Genomic DNA, 23,708 nt, shown 5'->3' on the forward strand with positions numbered 1-23,708 from the left:
TCGCCCATCACGTCCCATATCAGACAGTCCTGATGGGTGCCCCGGTGAACTCTCTAGAAGAAGGTTCTTGCTGCGTGCTGCTCCAGCAACACGAAGAGGCAGTAATATGTTGAGCACAGTATGTAACAAGTAGAGTACATCAGGCTGTAGTAGTCTGGGGGAGTCTGGTGGCAAGGTGACAAAGATTATTAAAGATAATAATTATTGATATAAACAATGTGAGGACCATGATTGCTGAGGTTAAATGGTACATAAAACAAGCATTAAGCTTTTATTTCCCATGCTACAAAAACACCAGCATTACATGTACTCATTGGCCATACAAAATCAGCAAGCAAGAACCAAACAAGAATCCAAAAGTGGAATTCAGTGAAATGACTATCCTTGCACAAGAAAGTAAAACTGCCCCAGTCACTTCGCAGCAAGCAAAAAATATTTCCCCCTATTTTTTGGCTATTTATCCTTGCTGAAGGAGAGGGTGTTGTGTTTGGGTCCATCTGTTTGTTTGTTTGTTTATTTGTCTGTCTGTTTGTTTGTCTGCACAGAACTTTCGTGTTTTTCGCTGCAACAGTTTGCCGGATTGAGACAAAATTTTCACCATAGGTGCGACTACTCAAGCAGAATAATATAATGATAAAAATGACTTCAAAGGTTACGTGGTCTGACAGCCATGTTGGAAAAACATAAAAACTTTTGACCACTGTATCTCTGAAACTGCAACAAGGAAAAAATTGAAATTTAGCACACGCAAAGCACTTCTCATGAGGAATAAGTGTGATTTTTTTAAATGACATCAGAGGTGCCTTTGTTATGACATCATCATTGCATATGTAGAACACCACATTTGATCAGTATGAAAATTTTTGAGGGTTATCTATCCACAGAAAAAAAAATGATCATGTCATCAGTCACATGATTCGGCAGCCATTTAAAAATTTTTTTTTAATTTTCAAACTCTTCTTCTCTGAATTGGCTGAACAGATCGAGGTGAAACTTGACAAGTATAACTGCCTATCGATGAGGCACAAAAGGATCACAATATAACATCATAGGGAACATGGTTTGGCAGCCATATTGGATTTACCCTAAAAACTATAAAAAAATCTCCTTCTCCAGAATGGCAGGACAGATTGAGGGAAAACTTCACACAAATGTTCCCCAAGCTGTCGCTGGACAAGTTTCTTCAGGGATAATTGATAGGTCACATGGTTTGGTAGCAATATTGGATTGAAGAAAATATTAAATCACGTTTTCTCTGGAACCGCTTCATCAATCGAGATTAAACTTCACAATTATAATCTAGTAGTGATGGGGAATACATACTTTAAATTTCAACTTGATCAGACACATGGTCTGGCAGCCAGAATTATTTATTTTTTTGATCTGGGTTCTTTTTTTTCAATAAGGCTCACTTCACACTTGGATGGGGTGATTGGACGGGTTTGAGGGGAGAGGAGTAGCAACTGAAATGCAAATCCTATCCAGGTTCCTCCTGATGACTTCATCTTTGCTTTTTGCTTGTTCGGGTTCCTTCTGATAACTCCAATGCAGGACTGTCCCTATTTGGTCTTCCATTTGATTTGAAATTAATATACTTTAATCCCATTCTAGATAAAATTGAATAATAATGAAAAACAACATGGGTTAGGGAAAGTGGGTTTGCATCAAAGCGGGACGTGTTGGTACCTGTTCATCACTGCCAGCTGTTATAAAGTGGCAGTTTTAATTATGTCTGATATTAATTACATAACACACCAGTACACAAACACCACACAAAATACACCACACAAAACTACAAAATCACCACACAAAACAAGTTCTGACGAGGGTTTGCAATCTCTCATTACTCTTTCTAGTTTTATTCTATTTTTGATATTTCAGCACAATAAAAAAAAAAAATTCCCACTAAAAAAAACAAAAAAAATAGGTTTTCCTCTCCTCTGTTTGTTTTTATTTTTTTGTAATTTGGGGACTTTGATGGTTATAGTGTTTTTGTTTTTTTACCTCTGCCATTGAAGGTGGAAGGAGGTTATGTTTTCACCCCTGTCTTCTGTTTGTTTGTTTATGTAGTTTGTTTGTCTGTTTGTGTGCAGGATATCTCAAGAAGTTGTGGATGGATTTGATGAAATTTAGTGGGCAAGTTGGGGGTGTAACAACGACGAACTCTTTAGATTTTGTTGAAGATCTGGAACCGAATTCGGTGAGTAGAATTTTTAAAGTGATTCTTCATGATTGAGAGATGGGGCCAAAAATGATAACTAGCACAAAATCTCAAAAAAGTCGTTGACGGATTCGGACAAAACTTGGTGGACACATTGGGTGTGTGGCACGGCAAAATTGATTCAATTTTGGTGAAGATCCAAAACCAGATTCGGATCCGATTTTTTTTTTGGTGATTCTTCACCAATGAGATCAGGTCGGGTGAAACTGATACATATATATATATATATATATATATATATATATATATATATATATATATATATATATATATATATATATATATATATATATATATATATATATATACACACACACATATGTCACAATATCTCAAAAGGTTGTAGACGGATTCTAATAAAACTTGGTGGACAGGTTGGGTATGTGACGGACAAATTGAATCGATTTTGGTGAAAATCCGAATCCAGATCCAGATACGGGAATTTTTACATCCTCGTGGAGGATCTCGAAGTCTTATTCACGTTGTTGTTCTTCTGCTTCTTCTTGTGGACTTTTTTGTTTCACAGCCTACAGTTTTCATCAAAACTTCCTGAAACTTGGTATATATATGTAAAAAATACCCTGCGCAGACAGTAACCATCTCCGATTTTGAAAATTCCTCCCAGAAAAAAAGTTATGACGTCAAAATATCTCTGCTAATGGAAATCGCCAAAAAATTATCTCCGAAACTAGGCAAGCTTTTTGAATTCTATTTGCGGGAATCGAACAGGGCATTAGCAGAGATGAATTACCGCACATATGATACATCACTATGACGTCATATCAATTTTTATGAGGTCATTCCTATTTTTTGACATTTTTTGTTTCACAACCCAGAGTTTTCATCTGATCTTCATGAAACTTGCCATGTATATGCAGAAAGCCCATGCGCAGGCAGTGACCATCTCTGATTTTGGAAATTCTTCCTAGACAAAAAGTTGACGTCATAATATCGCCGCTAATGGAAATCGCCTATACCATTATCTCCGAAACTCAGCAAGCTGTTTGAATTTGATTTGCGGGAATCAAGCCGGACATCAGCACAGTTAATTTATCGCAAACCTGATACATCACAATGACGTCATATTCGTTTTTATGACGTCATCATTAAGAGGACGAGGATCTTCGCTCATTTGAGCTTGTTTAATTATTAAAGTGATTCTTCACCATTGAAAGATGGGGACAAAAACTATATATAGCACGATGTTTCAAAAATGTATTGGCCCGGATATGTTCTGCTTGATCAGGCATTGTGTATCTGAGTTATGCACAGTGCTGAGTGCCCTTCCAGTTTCACTATTTGTTTTGATCGTTTTTTTCTCACAATTTTTGCTATTTTCTCACTATTTTCCTGGACTTTGCTTTTTTCCACCAAATTTGTTGCTAGATTTTCCTGGACTTTGTTGTTTAACACTAGGAAGCCTGGAAATCCTTCCTTCCTGAATTAAAAAAAAAAATGAAAACAGTTATTTTGAGTATTTTAGCCTTCATAGTGTTAATAGCCTGTGCTGGAACTCTCATTTATCCCCTACTACTCGTTCTCACTCACCCAAAGTAGAAATATAACTCTAAGTTAGAATTGTTGGAATTGTTTGGAGGTTGAAGTTGGAATTGTTGGAATAAAGCGAGAGGTTGGAGTTGAAATTGTTGTTTGCACGAGGAAGGCTGGAAATTTTCCTCCCGGAATTAAAAAACAAAAAAACGAAAACAGTCATTTTGACTGCTTTGGCCTCCGAAGTGTTAATAGACCAATCTTTTTCACTATTTATCTGGACTTTATATTTTTTCCACTGATCTTATTACTATTCATCATGATTCTCTTCCTCATGATTCCCAAACCTTCATTTTCCAACTCCGTATTCAAACCTCATTACCAAACCGTCATTCTCCAACACATGCAATGAACTGCCATACTCAAACACACTGCATTCTCAAATACCCATCCTCAAACCCTCATTTTCTGACACCCATACTTGAACCACCATTTTCATGCTTCCCATTTCCAAATGCCAGTCTCAAACCACTTCACTTCACCAGTATTTCGACCAAATAATCACCATTCCAGTGTCGCAATTGCCGTAAATTCTAGTTCTCCGTCGCGGTGGAGAAGGCCCACGAGTCATCATGATATCAGAGAGAGCAGTGCTCTGGGGACAGTACGAGCAGTTGGGTCGAAGGGAGTTGGGGTGGCTGAATGCCGAGAGTGGATGTGGAGTTCAGGAGTTCATGCTTGGAGTTAATCAGTTTGTGCAGTCTGTGTATGGAGGTTCATGTATGGGTGCAGAGGTCAAGGTTGACCTTGCAATTACTGATTTTCATTCATTTACATTATTATTCAGCATTACCAAAGTTTAAAAGTTATACGGGTATTCCAATGTCGTTGAAAATATACCTCATATGTGAAGTACTTGTTCGCATTGTAATTTTACTCTATTCTTTTGTCTTAATTGCCAGTGTATGGATAAAGGGTGCATTGATATGTATTCATGATATTTACATTGTATTCATGTTTTTTCCAAAATAAAAGATTTGAAGCATTTCAGGGTTTATAAAAAAATAAAAATGAAGATTTTATGCATCTGATTTATTTTGGAATATATCCACTTTATATCCACTTCTGCCAAAAGTGTAATTGTAACAATGGAAAAGAAAAAAATGAACAGTCGTACCTAAATTTCAGTTCTTTGCAAAATAAATTCCCAGTATATTTCATCCCAAACTGCATCCGGCTATAACTTTAAATCATGCATAGTGTTCCGTAATTTTCTTCTACAGATTACTGAAATATGGAAATAGCTTTTAAAATCTATTTCAAACCTATTTTTGTTCTGTACTGTACACTTTTTTTGTGTTTTCGCTGTATGTTTGCTTCAAAACCATCTTTCAAAAAATATAAACAAAATAGCTTAAATAACCAAATAAAAATCTATTTCAAAGCTATTTTGTCATGACATGCTATTTTTCACTATTTTTTTGTTCCAAAATTGGCTATTTAAAATATTTTTTTAATATGGAGCAAAATAGGTTAAAAAAAATTCGTATGTATTTTTCCCCTATTATTTTTGTTCCAAAACTAGCTATTTAAAATATATTTTTCTCTTATTTTTCCCCTTATTTTTTCGTTCCAAAACTGACTATTTAAAATATTTTTATCCATTTTTTGTTCCAAAACTGGCTATTTAAAAAATATTTTTCTCCTTTTTTTTCCTATTTTTTTGTTACAAAACTGGCTATTTAAAATATATTTTCCCCTTTTTTTGTTCCAAAACTGGCGATTAAAAAAAAATTCTTTTTCTTTTCCTATTTTTTTGTTCCAAAACTGGTTATTTAAAATACTTTTTTTATGGAGAAAAATCGGAAAAAAATGTTTTTGTTTGTATTTTTTCTCCTATTTTCCCCTTTTTTGATGAGGGTGAATGAATGATAGCCATCACATGAGAGCAGTGTTTCTCAACCGGGGTTCCCCTGAACCCTAGGGTTCCGCAAGAGGTCGCGAGGGGTTCCGCGAGAAACAGTAATAAATAGGCTAATATATATTTTGAGTAGTTTTTGTTTGATTTAATATTCGTAATTTTACTATACACATACAGCATATTGTTGGAAACTCCTTGCTTATTATAATAGAGGCTTCAACCTCTTATATTATTAACAATTATAACAACCATAGGGAATGTATTTAACGATGTCTATATGGCGCCAGTGTGAAACCGCCCTCACTGGTTGGTGGACGTCCTGTACGCGGCGGATTCGTGTATCATTGAGTGACTGACTCAAGTACGGGACGCATGCACGGTGTCTTTTCAAAATTGTCAATACACGATAAGTTATTGTAATAGTTATATACTTTCATTATGTTTATATGTGTTATATGTATGTGATATTGGTTGTTTATGTATATTTTTTGTGTGTGTTTACAGATTTTTTTTGAATTAAAACCTCGGTGTGAGGTCTCATAAGCGAGCAGCATGTTTTTTTTTTCATTGCCAATAAATTTGACAAAAAGGGGGTCATTTTTTCCTTAAACCAGGTATCCGAAAAAATATATTATATTTACCACGTGAACTACGATAAAAGTATAAAAGAGCTGGATATTAATAATGGCATACAATAATTTTTATGCAGGGGTTCCCTGAGACATGAAAACTATTTCAAGGGTTCCACAAGGGTAAAAAGGTTGAGAAACGTTGCATGGGAGGTTGGTTGGTTGAAATCTAACAAACCCACCTGTACTAAAACGAACATATGCTTTGTTGTTAGTCGACTTTAATTCCATATTACTTTCACTTGAAATGATGTTACTTGCACTTTAGTACCAAAACAGATTGACAAACTAACAGGAAAGTGGCTACAGGATAGAAGAATGAAAGAATGTATATGGCAAAAAAAAAAAAAAAATCGAGGAAAATTTCAGAAAATTTGAAACTTCATGCAGTGTTTGTTTTCAAAAAGTAAAGCTCAAGGACAATTAGAACTAAAGAGAGAGAACAAGCAAATAAAGATGAACTACACCAACAGCGTTGAGTGTAATGCACATTCTATAACACTGGTATATGATCACTGAAAGAAAAATGAGTATATTAACTGATAAACAGAGGAGGATAAAGAGAGTGTCATGTCAGGTCACATTAGACCTGTGACTTGCGACAGGTACAATGTAAACCTGTACTAACCTGATCCATGGTCAGGTTGTCGGCGACGAAACCATCTCTCCCACCAAGTTTCTTAGTGAGGAGGGTGTATGATATGGACACCCAGCAAGATGAAGAACAAAATCTGTAAAAGGGCGGAGGAGCTCCTTGGGAGCCAACGGCCATCCACATCTAGTGCACAACGGTGTCTGCGGACGTCCTCCTGCAGTTGGGTTTCTTTAGATGAGGAGGTTGGTGGCAGGATTTGCACTCCAGCCACCATAAAACCTTTCATTCCGCAAAACATTATATAAGCAAAAATAAATCTGAAAACCCACCCGATGGGAGTACCTCCTGTGCAGCTGCCCTTCGCAGGGCAGATCACCAGGTGATGGGATTGGGGCAAAGCCTTTGGGACCCCCAATCTTTGATGTTAGGAGGGAAACCATGGGGTAACATTCCCGGCTCAGATTGTGCGAGAATGTGTCAGGGTGGTGCTGAGGTGTCGTCCACCAGATGGCAGTCCCCTTGGGTTAACCTGAGGTGGTCCCTTCGGGTGGGTGCCTGGAATGTCCTAGCCTCAAGAGAAGATGATCACCTGTCTGTTATCATCTGAGCTCAAGCGTTTGGACAACGGTATTGCAGCACTCTCTGAGGTTCAGAGAATGGATTGCGATGAGGTAATGGCGGGTGGTTGCACCTACTATTGGTCTGGTCGTTCTGATGGTTACTATGCACAAGGAGTTGCTGTAGCTGTGTCCAATAAGCTGACTCCAATGATAATTGAGGTAACACCTGTCAACAAGCATATTATGAGACTCAGGATTCGTCACTCCTTGGGTGTCATTCCCCTGGTCTCTGTGTGCTCCAACTGAGGCAAGTGATCTCACCGTGAAGGATGCATTCTATGCTATGCTCGAGTCTGTGGTTGATCTGTGCCCCAGGCGAGATACTCTTCTCGTCTTGTGGATTTCAATGCATCAACTGCAACTGATAGGGATGGTTATGAGATGTGTGTCGGTCCCCATGGGTATGGAACTGTGAACCAGAATAGCACTAAGTTCCTTGACTTTGCAAGAAGTCATGGACTTAAGGTGGCTGGTTCATGGTTTCAGTGCCCACAGGTTCATCGCTGGACTTGGTTTCCCAACGCTGGCAGTGTGGCAAAGGAGATTGACCATGTGCTCATTGATGGTCGCAGGAGGATGATCCAGAACTGCAGGGTCGACCAAAGTGATCAGTTCATCAATACTCACCACAGGCTTGTTGACGAAACTCTTAAGTTACAGCTTAATTCCAGGAGAATGGTGCCATCACAGCCAAGGCTTCATGTTGGCAAGCTCAAGGATGAGAGGGCAGCGGAGGAGTTTGCGAACAGGCGAAGTGGAGATTTGTGGGGGGGGGGTCTGGGTGCTTTGGGGGATCCTGAAGAGTTGTGGGGTGTCGTCAAGGCCACCGTCCTTGATGTTGCCGGTGGATGGCTTGGAACTCACCATAGGGCGAAGAAGAATTTTGTCTCTCAAGGGACACTGGATACCATTAACCAGTCACAGGGCCAGACTGAATGGCAGAGCTAAGCTGTACAGGGAGCTGAGGCGTAAAACTGTACACGCACTGAGGGTGGACAAGGAGGTCGACTGTATGTGGAGGAATCTGTGAGGGGTAGAGTATCACCTGCGGTCAGGTATTTCTTGTCCTGCTAGGGGAATTTGTGCATTGCGTTCCTCCAAGCCCATCCCTCGGTGTACTGCAGTTATAGCAGAGCATTGGGGGCTCTTGATAGAGGAGTCTGAAATGAAGGCCCACTGGGCCAGTTACTTTGAGCGGCTGTACCAGGCTGATCCATTAGCTGTTGAGTTGGATGTCAGTGGTGTTGCAATCCCGATTGTTGACCCTCCAATCAACTGTGGTCCACCTTCGTTTGTGGAAGCACAGGCTGTGGTGAATCGGGTGAAATGGGGTAAAGCTCTTGGGATCTATGGCATCCATACTGAACTTCTCAAGGCTGGTGGAAATGCTGCACTCATGTCGTTGCATGCAGTTCTGTGCTCTGCCTGGAACACAGGCATCATCCCAACTGACTGGAAGAGGGTCTTTGTTGTCCCTCTCTGGAAAGGGAAGGGTGATCGCAATGACTGCAACAACTACAGAGGGGTGACGCTGCCCTCAGTGCCAGGCAAGGTCTTTGCTCCGATAATTCTTGATAGGGTTCGCCACCATCTGCTTGAGTACCAGCGTCCAGAGCAGTCAGGCTTCACACCAAATAGGTCAATGATTGCCCGTATCCTTGCTATTCCTGTCCTCACCGAACGCAGATGAGAGTTTATGCAGGGGCTGCTTGCAGCCGATGTTGATCTCTGTATATCACTTGATTCAGTAAATTGGGATGCCCTCTGGAGGATTCTTTGTCTTTGTGGGGTGCCACCAAAACGGATCAAACTGATGTCTGAACCATACTCTGTGACTGATAGTGCTGTGAGATGTGGTGATACCATCTCTGACTTCGTTCAATTGTTACCGGAGTTCATCAGGAGGTGTGTACTGGCCCCCACACTTTTCGGCACTTGTATGGACTGGATTCTGGGAGGATGTTGAAGAGATCAAGCTGCGGTGCATCGTTTGGGAATGTCAAGATCTCTGACCTTGATTTCACAGATGATGCGGTCATCTTTGCAGAGACTCTAGATATCCTTTTGGGGGCCCTGGAGGTGCTGAATGAGGAGTCGGAGCCACTAGGATTTGGGGTTTTTAAGAAAACTAAGATTTCAAAACTAAGATCCAGGCTTTTAATTACATCTTGGGTACTGCTATCCTGTTTGTACCTGTTTGTGGCAAGGATGTTGAGGTCACAGAAAGTTTAATTTACCTTGGCAGTGATATTCATGTCTCTGCTGGCTGTGAGCCAGAGGTCAACAGATGTCTGTGTCAGACCTGGGGAGTCATGGATTCACTGGATCATGGGGTGTGGCGCTGCCAGTACCTGTGTGGGAGGATGAGACCGAGTCTTCAGGTTCTTGGTGCTTCCAGTCTTGCTCTATGGATGTGACACTTGGACTCTGACCAGGGATCTGAGATGGGGACTTAATTCCTTTGGTTCCAGGTCTCGCTGGAGATTCCTTGGCTATCGCTGGTCGGATTTTGTGTCCAACGAGCGGTTGCTGAGAGAGACTCGGATGAGATTTGTTACCTGCATAGTCCGTGAGTGTCAGTTGCGGCTGTATGGACATGTGGCTCGTTTTTCTGACGCTGATCCTGCTCACCAGATTCTCTCAGCGAGGGAGTCTCATGAGTGGAGGAGGCCAGTGGGCCGACCACGTGCCTCGTGGTTGCAGCAGGTTGACCATCATCTCAAGGAGATGGGGATGGGCCAGGAATCTGCCTGGGGGATGGCCAGACGGAGGCCCCTGGAGTACCGGTGGAAAGTGGACACAGCGATGCGCTGCTGTGGCGCATGCTCCCATTCCTGTCCTGATAAAGAGAAATGTGCATTTTCTCCTGTCGTCATCATTAGTGTGCAGTACATGGCTATGGGTGAGCATCAGTTGATGCAATGCCCCATGTAGGTTATCGCAGGAATTTGTAATTTGTTCAGGTTGCTGGCGAAAGCTCGATTACTCTTCACGAAGGACACCATGCGATCTTTAATGTTCACCAGCTAGTGTTCGTCGACGGGATGCCGAGTTAACCATCTGTTTGAGGGACGGCACACACATTGATGTCTCGCCATTGCATCCAGTTATTATTATCCCTTCCGAAGTCACGTTTTATCTGAACACAGGAGAACCAAGAGCTCTGAAATAAAGACAGCAAGGTCTAAAGCAAGGTCTTTCATGAAGAGGTAAAGAATAAATGGCATGTGGCAATAACTGGACAGCAAAAAGTTTTTTACTTAAAAATGCACAGACCAATCTTTCATTGTAATTCTTTTTTTTCTTCTCACTGTTGCAATGACATTGCCTTCAACATAATTTGAAAACAAGCTCCTGGATAGCATGTACATTTTTATCCCCTGCCAACCAACGAAGTTGGCGGGGATATAGAAATGGGTTCCGTTCGTCACATTTCGTTTCCGGAGCTAAATACAAATCCCCTCAAGATATATTTACAAAATTTGGTACACATATCAAGCAAGTGGTGAACTGCTGCCTTTTGATATTTTCTAATTGATAGGTCACATGGTTTGGCAGCCATGTTGGATTCAAGAAAAATATTAAATAATGTTTTCTCAAGAATCACATCACCTAACGAAGTGAAAATTTGCAACTATCATCTTCCGTCATGTCTGCATACATAGTAAAAATTATGACATCACAAGTCACATGGTTTGGTGGCCATCTTGGATATAAAAATACACCTCATCCGATTGACACGAAACTTCACACACATATTCCACTGGAGGATTGGAGGCAGAATGTAAATTTATGATGTCATAGGTCACATGGTTCGTCAGCCATCTTGGATTGAAAATTAATAAATTTTGAAAATCTTCTCCAGAACGGCTGGACAGATTGAGGCAAAATTTCACATACACTTTCCCCAAGACATCCTTTCCGAAGTTTGTTAATTTCTAATTGATAGGTCACATGGTTTGGCAGCCATATTGAATTTACCCTGAAATCTTCAAACATCTTCTCCAGAACGGCTGGTCAGATCAAGGGGAAACTTCACATACATATTGCACATGCTTCGGGAATATAAGTTTGTTAATCCTCATTTACTATGGCGGGGGATATCGAAGACTTTGTCTTCAACGGATGCTAGTTTTTAATAGACATGATGACTTCTTCCAGAGAAGATTAGGTGAACAATAATCATCAGTCATTTGTGTATCGACTTATGAAACAGTGATGTAATGAATTATTATCAAATCTGACCATGTTTTGAATTTCATTGTGAAGTACTTTTTGTCTAGACTGAGAATGCAAACTTCATGCAGTCATACCAATGGGAATCAAGGAAGGTGTGAAAGATAATTAGTAATTTCATACATTTGCACAGGAAGATATCTTTCAAAAATTGACTTTAAATGAAATGGCCCACAAGAGAAAATGGTTGATGCTCCTGCTTCACTGCCTCATAGCTTTCGGGCCATCTATCCCATTATGGATGCAAAAATGGTGGAATTATTGACAATCTCCCGAGCACCTTGGATTTTTCCCCCCAACTATTCCCCTCATTTCACATCTCCTATCCTATTCATTTCTTTCCCTTCTGTTTAATATGGAAGTCAAGGCTCATGAAGGAGCTAATCAGCAGTGAGAAGAGGTTTGCAAACTGAGAGAGGAGGATTAAAAGGAGAACAACTGTCCTTCAGCCTTAATTTCGACATTTGACAAAGTTATCTTGAGAAAACACACACACACACACACACACACACACACACACACACACACACACACACACACACACACACACACACACACACACACACACACACACACACACACACACACACACACACACACACACACACACAGTGTCTTTTCTAGGGCCAACCATTTTCACAGAAAGATGTCAGAATTGTATCACATGATCATCTTGTGACCATCCCTACCATGTTTACATACTCATTGGAGTAACATCCCGACATCAACCATTTTCTCTAGCCTTTGGGACAATCACACTTTGATGATAGGAGGGAAAACACGGAGTGCCCTTTCTGGGTGGAATTGCAGTAGTGCGTGTCAGGGTGGTGCTGAGGTGTCGACCACTGGACGGCGGTCTGCTTGGGTTAACCTGAGGTGGTCCCCTTCGGGTGGGTGTCCTATCCCGAAGAGAGGATGATCACCTGTCTCTGTTATCATCTGAGCTCAAGCATTTGAACATCAGTAATGCAGCACTCTCTGAGGTTTGGAGACTGGATAGTGTCGAGATCATGGCGGGTGGTTACACCGGCTATTGGTCTGGTCGCTCTGGTGGATACCATGCCCAAGGAGTTGCTGTTCCTGTTTCCAAAATGCTGACTTCAATGATAATTGAGGTAACACCAGTCAATGAGCGTATCATGAGCCTAAGGATTTTCTTTGTTCTATGCCTCACACCTCGACTTCCTATTGAGTGGTCACTCCTTGAGTGTCATTTCCCTGGTATCTGTATGTGCTCTGACTGAGGCAAGTGATGACATCGGGATGGACACATTCTATGCCACGCTCAAGTCTGTGGTTGATCAGTGCCCCAGGCGATTTACTCTTTTAGTCTTCCCCACGGGTCTGGAACTGTGAACCAGAATAGCACGAAGTTCCTTGACTTTGCAAAAAGTCATGTGTAGGTTGTGTGGCAAAGGAGATTGACCATGTGCTCATAGATGGTTGCTGGAGGATGATCCAGAACCGGAGTGCTCAGTTCCTCAATACTGACCACATGCTTGTTGTAGCAACTCTGAAGTTGCAGCTTAAATCCAGGAGAATAGTACGATTGCTGGATATTGGCAAGCTCAAGGATGAGAAGGTAGCTGAGGGGTTTGCAAACAGATGGAGTGGGGATTTGGGGGTCTGAGTACTTTGGCGAATCCTGAAGCGTTGTGGAGTGCCTTCATGACCACCATCCTTGATGTTGCTGGTGGATGTCTTGGAACTTACCAAAGGGTGGAGAAGAGTTTGTCTTTCAAGGGACACTGGATACCATTGACCAGAGTCGCAGGGCCAGGCTTAATGGCAGAGCTGAGCTTTTCAGGGAGTTAGGCGTAAAACTGTACATGCACTGAGGGTGAACAAGAAGGCCTACTGTATGTGCGAGGAATCTGTGAGGGGGTAGAGCATCACCTGTGGTCAAGTGATTCTCATCCTGCTTGCAGGGGAATTCATGCATTGCGTTCCTCCAAGCTGGTCCCTTGGTGCACTGTAGTTAGGGTGGAGGGTAGTGGGCTCTTGACAGAGGAATCTGAAGTGAAGGCCCGTTGGGCCGGTGACTTTGAGTGGCTGTACCAGGCTGATCCACCACCTGTCGAATTGGATGTCAGGGGTGTTACTATCCCAATTGCTGACTCTCCAATCAACTGTGATCCACCTTTGTTTTTGGAAACACAGGCTGCGGTCAACCGCTTGAAATGGGGTAAAGCTCCTGGGATCTGTGGCATCTATACTGAACTTCTCAAAGCTGGTGGAAATGTTGTATTCTGCCTGGAACACATAAATCATCCCAGCTGACTGGAAGAGGTGCCTTGTTGTCCCTCTATGGAAAGGGAAGGGTGATCGTCAGGATGGCAACAACTCCCGACGGATGATGCTGCTCTCAGTGCCAGGTGAGGTGTTTGCTCGGATAATCTGTGAGAGGGTTCGCCACCATCTGCTTGATCACCAGTGCCCAGAGCAGTCAGGCTTTACACCAAAGAGATCAATGATTGACCGTATCCTTGCTCTTCAGGTCCTCACCAAATGCAGACGAAAGTTTCGGCAGTTGAAAGTGTGCATTCCTCTGTTGAAAGTTTTGTGTCAATTGTTCAAGCCATTGCGGATAATATGAATTTAAAAGTGAATGAAGGTGAAAAAGTGAGTGTTGAAGAAAAAAAAAAGTGAGGGTCTCTGCCGACGTTCCACAACATGGTCAAGGATGGTTGTTGACGCCTGTCTCGTAATAAGAAAATAATTGAAACATTAAAACAAAAAAAATTGTCACCGTTTTTGTTTCGATATACCGTACATGATAAATGTACCATAAAAAAAACTAAAAAAAAATTAATAATGTACTTTCCTGGAAACATATAAAGACACTCAAATAATTTTTTGGAAAACTTTTACTTTGAAAGTACAGTACTTACTCTTCCTTCATGTCGACAGTGAAAATATATCTTTATCGCTCCATCCCTAGGGCATAAGAAGCAATGCAGGATTTGTGGGTCTATTCTTTCAGCTGTGTGTGTGATGAAGCTCATTCTCCTTCTGCACACTTATACGTTGAGCACTGTCCTTGACACCTCGACTTCCTATTGATCCCTCAGTAGTGGTTGGAAATGCAAAGCTTTGGAGTGACATAATTTTTTGTTCAAGATGACGCACCTGTTCTTGAACTCACACCTTTTCATCTTGTCTTATGCACTGTTATTACTTTTATAGATTTATATTTTTAATGCTATTCTATATCTAAGCTTTCCCTCCACTCTCCATACCCCTCCCCTCCTCACCTCTGTTTTGCATTTCATTTTCTTATCCTCTTTCAAAGTTCTTCAGAAACGATGAAATATTGGCAGCAGAAAGGAAGTCATCACATAATTCCAAGGATGAAATCATTACTGTATCCTACGTCCAATTTCTGCTGTTGTTGTCTCAATTTTGCTTGCTCATCTATTAAATCTCATATACCTTATCTCCCCCTTTATTATACTCAAAGCTATCAAGACAGCCTTTTTTTTGAAAACTGGACCACATGTCCTGAATTTCACTTGGTTTGACTGAAGAATGCAAAACTAATTTCAAGAGCAAGGGAAACTAGTACTGCCCCAAATTTGATGGTATACAGTACAAAGACAGAGATGAGGAATTACATCAAGCAAGAATCTGATCTGTTATTGGTGACGATACACAGAACCTCACAGGAAGAGGCCAACCAACCTATGATATCTACTTGTATGACATCCATATTACAATTGCCAAATCTACCATTTCGGTTCACTTGTAAATTTGATTATTTACTTTTACTTAAAATCTACAGAGCATTTCACGAAACTCTTCCAGAACTATCCCTCTGTTTGAACACCATTTAAATGTTTGAACAGAAACAAAGACAAAACAGTGGGGTGACCAATCATATGTGAGAAAATATCATGCCATAATTGAAAGGAGGGAGAGGGATGTGTATGCACGCACGCACGCACGCACGCACGCACGCACGCACACACGCACGCACACACACACACACACACACACACACACACACACACACACACACACACACACACACACACACACACACACACACACACACACACACCTACCTTACATCTCCACTATAAATGTTGATCTGTCAGTCTGAATGTTACATATACTGGACACTCCAACATCTCCAGACAGAGTTGGACCAAATTTGTCACAGAGGTAAAAGGTTGTACCTGTCAGGTTTAAGCAGGGTAAGCAGCTCCTTCAGCTTCAAAAATTAAACCCCCAGGAAAATGATGGGGGTATACTTCCTCACTGTTGCAGTTTGTTTGAATAGCGCCACATTTGGTGGGAAAGTATTGAATGTTACATATACCAAAGATGCATTGCAGCAAATTGTCAACTCAAAGTGGGCCGAGAAGAGTACTCCCGCCCACTGTGAGAGCACCACCTAAAGGATGAAGCAGAACTTGAGCCCTGCAAGATGGATTTAATTTCCCTGGGTAATTGCATGACTGTCATATTCTGTGGTTATTTCCCCTACCAATAGGTTGGCTAATCCCATCAATTAAAAAAGTGGCTTTACTTATCCTATAAATTAAGAAGTATACTGGTCGGTGTAGAGTGGACCACTGTCTCAATTGGACCCGTTTTTGTTTTAATGTACTTTTCTTTCATCATAACTGACACATTGTTCAGTGTCCACTTTCCGGTGTGTAGGGAGAACGCTGCTCGGATTTAGCACTATGAAAGTGGAACAATACACCGAGTGAGAAAGGGATTTGTGTGGCGTGGTTGGGTTATTCACATTCGGAAGCCAGAAGTTATTTGGGCTACATATGCAGGAGAGAGCTGACACAAATTCCTTTGACATGTGGACACAGTTGAGCAATATGCCTCTTAAGAAAAGAGTAATCTTCGGACGGCTTACTCCATGCAGCCACAACTCTAAGTAAATCGGTGGTTGGAGGAGACTTCTGGAGAACAAGAACAGCATCAGAGCCCATGCTGCAGAAATGGAGGAAGATAGAGAACTGAGTAGACAGTGCAATCAAGTTGCAACAGCCAGAGGCCGTGAAAAACAAGATAACACAAACCACCAGAATTGGTTAGAATCGGATCAGTCACAACACTCAAGGATACAAGCTCCCTGTCCGAATGAATGGAAAAACTGTGCATTCAACTACAACGCATCTGTGCAAAATGAAGATTCACCCGGTATTTCAATCAGATGATGGGCCAGTGTTTGTCAGTTATGTCAGGCAAGAAAATGGAAAGGTGAGTCTCCAGGGATGTGCTGCTCAGAGTGTAAAGTGAAACTGCCTAAATTTAAACATCATCCAGAGCCATTGAGAGGATTATTGTCATGGTCATCCAGTGAATCAAGACATTTCCTCTCGAATGTTGGTAAATATAACAGCGCTTTCCAAATGACTTCCTTTGGAGCAGAGGAAATTCCCCTATCTGGCTACATACCCACATTCAAAGTATGTGGCCAAGTATATCACAGAGCCGGATCTCTTCCACCCCTACCAAATGAGGACCTCAAATTTTTGCTAATCTATTTCAAGGGAGACAACCACCAATGTTTGATCCATGAGTTTATTCTTCTTTGCATTGCAAAGCACTTGAAGTCGACAGTATGATATCGCCAGATGTGTTGGTCCACAACTTGCAGGACACACTCCAAACTGTGCACCAGGACATTGCAATGCAGCTTGCTACTTTGCAAACATACGCCAACGAAGACAACAGCCAGGAGATCCATGATAATCTCCAGAGTATTTGGCACAATGTTTGGCACTGCCTTAAATTCGATAAATGTCAAGTTATCGTTCCTTGCCTCAGCCCAACAAAGGCACTCAAGTGTGCAAGTGCATGCTTCTATGGTTCACGTGGCGCATCTCCATTCCGTCATTCAAAGGAAGAATAACATGATCAATCAGCTGCCCAATATAAATGGCATGAAATTTGGCAAGGGTGATGAACATGAGGATTCACCTCGCAAGGAATTTCCAAAATCAGGTGCGAATAGAATATCAGGTGCGAATCACAGAAAAATGAAATGATAACAAATACAGCCCCAACAATTGCAAAAAGACAAAATAAATATATAAAAAGAAATAAAAAATAGAAATATTTAAAATTACAACTGGGAGAATGACAAAAGAGCAGGAAAATTCAAAAAAATAAAAATTTGACCGAGTCGGGATCGACAAAAAAGGCTCATTTGGAATGGCTAACAAGAGATCAGCTCTATTGGGATGTAGAACGAATAATAATAAATGTCCAAGATCAAGGACACGACACCAATGGATAAAAAAAAGATGGAGGGACTGAGCCAGACGGACAAGCGTAGGTTCTGCAAGACAGAAACAGAAAGTACTAGTCTCCTGCTTTTGGGAAGCAAAAAAACTATTTTCAGAACAACTTTACACACAACAGAACAACAAAGTATGCAAAGTGATTTATTGGCATTTCTGCAAAAATTTCAACATCCCAGTTCCAGAAAACTCATGGAAACACGAACGAAGGGAAATCGTTGAAAATAAGGACGTCATGCTCATGTACGACCTGATGATTCCATCGAGCATGAACATAGAAACGAAAGCCTTGTGACTGGACATCGTTCTCAGGAACAAAAAGGAAAAGATAGCATTGCTGACCGAAATATTAGTACCCAGAGATTTTGGCTTAAATAATGCAGAAATCAAGAAAATGACTGGATACCTGGACCTCAAAAATGAAATCAAGAGATCTTGGAAGCTGAAGAATGTCAAAATTGCACCAGCGATAATTGGAGCAACAGGAATGATAAAGTAGAATCTCACTGAGATTTTGAAAACCATCTCCGGGAATATTACTGCAAACGAACTACAATCAGAGGCAGTCCGAGGTTCGGTGACTTTCCTGAAAAGAGCCTTCGGAACAAAACTCTCATAACAACAAAGTTGAACAGCTTGGTCCATGAACTATTATGACCCCTGACTGAAGCAGAGGTGGATACTTTGAGTCCTAGGAGGACTTCGTTCCATTTCCTAAAACCTGCAAATGGAGACAACAACCAACGACACACACCTACACACATACAATGGTGTTGAGGTAGCACACTTACCTTTGAGCTGTCTCATCTGGGTTTGATTCTCGATCAGACTATAAACTGTCAAAATTGTGCTTCACAAGCAGGGAATGGCATCACAAAGTGCACCATCTCAAATGGATGTAAAGATGGGTGTCCTATCTGCTTGCATTAGCTGATCGTTGTTAAATATCCCGCACTGTTTTTCCCAAAAAGTAGGTGAGTTATAGGCCCCACCCTGGATAAGTTGCAAATTACTACCACCTTCAGTCAAACATCGGATCTCACAAACCGGTTTGTAAAATACTTGGGCTAAAAACATTCCCGAGCAGACCATACACAATGGTGGGAGAGATTTGGGGAAGTAGGGTTGTTGTAGTATTCATAATAGTAGTGATGGTGGTAGTAGTGGGAGTAGTCGTAGTAATAGTTTTATTCAGAGGGAGAAATACAGAATAACACGAAAATAAATATACCCATCAGAGATGGGGAATCCCCCGCCATTGAACCAGTCGGCCATCTTGTATCTGGCCACGCCCAAAATCAATAGGGTTCTTCCTTTTCAGGTGGTACATGTGTGACCCAAATTTCAAATCGATATGGCGAACAGTTTATGAGTTATCGCACTCAAAGCTATAAATGTTGATGCCCAGCCAGCCAGACGGACGGACGGACAGACGACCCGGGTGACAACAATGTCCCCCTTCCGCCACGCGGCGGGTGATAAAAATAAATATACCCATCAGAGATGGGGAATCCCCCGCCATTGAACCAGTCGGCCATCTTGGATCCGGCCATGCCCAAAATCAATAGGGTTCTTCATTTTCAGGTGGTACAAGTGTGACTCAAATTTCAAATCGATATGGTGAACAGTTAATGAGTTATCGCACTCACAGCTATAAATGTTGACGCCCGGACGGACGGACGGACAGACGACCCGGGTGACAACAATATCCCCCTTCCGCCATGCGGCAGGGGATAACAATACCCCCTTCTGCCACGCGTCAGGGGATAAAAAGCACAAAAATTAGATCTTTCATCGGAGACTAAGTATTCACAAAGTTTCTCTAAGCTGCCTCAGAGCTTATTGAGAACATTCAGGTTACAAACAACATGATAATTTCAATATGCTTGATATCGGAAATTTGGAGTTTAGAACAAGGTACCAAACAATACCGCATAGGATTTATAACATTGGAAAAAATGTGGGACAGGTGTTTTTTGAAAGTCTTCTTTAAAGATAGCTGTAAACATGTTTAATTACACGTAATAAGTATAAAATTATATACACCATATATGTGTTTAATTGACAAAAATAGTGAAACATTTGATTTCCCCCTCCTCCATGATGCCTCATACATACCTACCTCCATCCTCCTCCCACGACTCCGATCACCTACCAATCCCCTTTCCATTTTGGAACCTGCTTCTCATAGTTCTACTACTGGGAAATATGTTCAAATGTTGTAGACAAATGGTGTGTGGCTGACAAGTTTACCTACCTCTGTTTCCAGAGCCCACCCCAAGCACGAAAGGGATGAGAAGATTGAGCAACATCCCTTCACGACGCTCGTGGTTTGTGAATGGAGAGATGACAAGGTTTAAGGGAAAGTCATCTTTCAGTGCCTGAAATTTCAACAACATGCATCAAACAGATCATATTACCACAAAGCCCTAGTTTTCAAAGAGTTATGCAGTTATATAGTGGAGATAGGGGGATATTATGATATTTGCACAATTACGTAGGCTTGACGGGCCGAATGACATCCTCCTGCGTTGAAGTTCCTTGTAATGCGCTGGTCCTCTTCAACAGGACCGTGAGCACATTTTTAACTTACATAGCAATACAAGCACAAAAACAATACAAGCCTCGAACAATTTGTTCGTGAATTTTCTGTGAAGAGTATTTTATGCAAAGCAATTGTCTGTGTAATTTAAGTGCAGCGACATAGAAAATGACTCCATTTTAATACACGGTCGAAGACTCGTTGTGGAGTTGCCACTCACACATACATGGACATACTGATGAGGCAAACACTTAACACAGCCACTGAGCTTGGGGGAAATGCTGTCACTTCCTGTTATACTCTGGGTAGCAGCGACGTCACAACAATGGCGCAGCTTTTCTCACCGCACTCAGCAGATCATTTCCTCAGGAGGAATTTCCTCCTACCCATACATGCCAACCGATGGGGATTGTCCGTGCTCTTATCGTTTCAAATGCTGAGCGTCAAGCAAGGAAGCGGCACGTATCATTTTAAAGCCTTTGGTATGACGAGGACAGGGCTTGAACCTTCGGCATTCCAGATGTTGGAGCGGACGCTCCAACAATGACACCACAGAGTCTGGATTTTATGCAAATCTACATCATTTTTGAAAGATGCAAGATATAAACACAAATATAGTGCTGAAAAATAACACAAATATAGTGCTGAATAATTAAAAAAACAAACTTTTCCTGTAAATCAAGGTGAAAGACTGCGAAATGTGCTGTGGGAGAGTACGCTCACCAATTTTTCTCTCAAAATTGTGATCACTGCTACTGGTGCAATGTGTGAATCACATTGAGCAATATCACATGGAGAATCGAGTTTAAAAAGGGTTTTTTCTGGCATGTGGGGAGTCAGAGTGTCAATTAGAACTAGAACTGTGCTATTCAACACAAAGAAACACCAAGTTGTACAGACGATCATGCAAACTCATAATAGATATGTACTAAGGCCTGCAAAACACCAAAACAGGTGCAATTTATTTTACTTTATCACTACTCTCCAATAAATAAATGTCATTTCTGTGTGTCTGCACCACCAATCACACCAAAACAACTGGGCCATTTGCCACAAAATTGGCACATGGATCAAATCCGACCTTGTGGTGAACATCGGTGACTTGGTTTCATCTCTAGTCACGGGGGCTCGGGAGAGAAGGTCAACAAAAATTCTCTATGTAAATGTGTATCGTGTCGCACCGTGTAGTGGTGGATGAGGGGTTTACAAGTCAGCTGTGGAGATAACTTGCATTTTTGTATTGTACACATCCCCAGAGAGTGAGAAAGGGTAGGGGATGAGAGTAGAGGGAGGGAAATAGGTGGGATGGGGGTCCCGAGGGAGGGGATGGGGTGGGAGGAGGCAGGGGGATGGGTGGGATAAGGGAGTGGAAGGGATAGGAGAAGGGAGGGGAGAGGGAGGGGAAGGGGTCGGAAGAGAGACCCGCCATTGCCTGGTAACGCCGGACACCCCTGCTTGTTTGTACGAATAAATGTCAGTGTATGTCATTCAGTCAGTCAGTCAGTCAGTGTGTCTCCTCCATAACTCCAAAACCATGAAACCTAGCAGCCTGAAACTTTGCAAGCATACAAAGGGTGCACCTTAATACCCCTCAAGAGCAAGATTGCCAAGAATGTGTCTGAGAAGGGATATAATTAAATGAGGCCGTTAATTATCTTTCATAGGGGTGTTTTAATTAACCCAAACACCCAATTTACACTCATGCATTCTCTTGGAGTTCCCTTTTTTTGTATACCTTGTCGAGGCTCGTATGAGAGCTAACACACAACGCACAGCGAGGGGGGCATGATTCAAGAGGGGTGGGAGTGGGAAGGGCAAAACAGTGGGGAACAGAGACATTAGGAGATCTGTGGATCATTGAAGCTTCTGGGTCTTATGATCTGCCATGATCTTTCCTGTGAAAGCCACATTTCAAACCACGCCTCCAAAGCCAGTCGCCGACTGGGAATCCTCCATCGTGGAAAGTCCTTCCTTGGCCCACCTGAGCTCCTGACCACATACAAAGCTTTTGTCCACAGCCTTATGGAGTACTGTTCTCCCCTCTGGGCTGGTGCTCCTGCCTCCCACCTTTCTTGGCTTCATGCTGTGGAAACCAAGACATTTCAGATCATTGGCATCTCCTGCAATGAGGCCGAGTCTTTGGGCCTCTCACTCTCTCACCGCAGGCAGGTCGATGGTCTTTCTGTCTTCTACCGTCAACTCTCCATTCTCGTCTCCCCTGCTGTGTCTGCAATTTGTCCCCACCATATTTCCGCAGGGAGCTCAAGGTCCGCCAACAACCCCCTTCTGGTAAAAGTACCAAATCACGAATCACTGCTCACCTTCACACCTTCATTTCTCTTTTTCCCCACCTTTGGAATAAACTCCCTCACTCTGTTCAATCCCATTCTTCCCTCCAGGCCTTCAAACCAGCTGTTCACCACCACCTCTTATCATCCCCCATCCAAATCCTGGATCTTTTCTACCTCCATTAATCCACCCAAGCCCACCTCCTTCAAATTCCCTGCTTTCCTTCCTGAAAGTCTCTGTGATGTCCAACTTGTATACCCCGTGTTCCCTGTCCCTTCTACAGATCTCCTTATGTCTCTGTTCCCCACTGTTTTGTGCTTCCCACTCCCTCCCCTCTTGTCTCATGCCCCCCCCCCTCGCTGTGCGTTGTGTGTTAGCTCTCATGAGAGCCTGGACAAGGTATACAAAAAAAGGGAACTCCAAGAGAGTGCATGAGTGTAAATTGGGTGTTTGGGTTAATTAAAACACCCCTTTTAAAGATAATTAACGGCCTCATTTAATTATATCCCTTTACAGGCGCATTCTCGGCAACCTTGCTCTTGATGGGGTATTAAGGTGCATCCTCGGTTACCTCGCTGGGGTTTACTTCAGCATTTTGTCCATTTTGTTCAAGAATTCCTCGAGTTGGAACAGGCGCAACGATTTAATGATAAAGTTTATTTTTTCACTTTCGTCACTTATGTCATCGAATGCCTGATCATCATACCTACGATTCGTTGGGTACATTGCAATGCAATGCTGCAATGGAACGCCCAGAGACGCCAGTGTTCGTGACTTTATTTCATTTCTGCACATGCCATAACCTCAAGAATCTCTTAAACTGAGCCAAATTACAAAATATAAGCTCCAGAATTGAACTTAGCAGCAGTTCCGACTGCTAAAAAGTGTTCATTTG

The 23,708-nt window shown here is 42.0% G+C and overlaps 1 protein-coding gene across 7 annotated transcripts in view; it reads right to left on the reverse strand.

Moving 5' to 3' along the window:
* The window catches only part of UNC80 (unc-80 subunit of NALCN channel complex), a 449,893-nt gene that overhangs the window by 57,961 nt on the left and 368,224 nt on the right, over positions 1–23,708 (reverse strand). For all 7 annotated transcript variants that reach the window (XM_085870661.1, XM_085870659.1, XM_085870657.1 and 4 more), the window contains 2 exons: positions 20,240–20,363; positions 1–164 (listed from right to left, as the gene is read on the reverse strand). The exon at positions 1–164 is cut by the window's left edge and continues 43 nt beyond it. In XM_085870661.1, coding sequence (XP_085726787.1) covers positions 1–164; positions 20,240–20,363 — 288 coding nt within the window. The remainder of the gene's footprint in view (positions 165–20,239; positions 20,364–23,708) is intronic.

This window comes from Eptatretus burgeri, chromosome 2, assembly GCF_056783735.1.
Source record: "Eptatretus burgeri isolate ZD-2024b chromosome 2, Ebu_testis_v1, whole genome shotgun sequence".
NCBI lineage: Eukaryota > Metazoa > Chordata > Myxini > Myxiniformes > Myxinidae > Eptatretus > Eptatretus burgeri.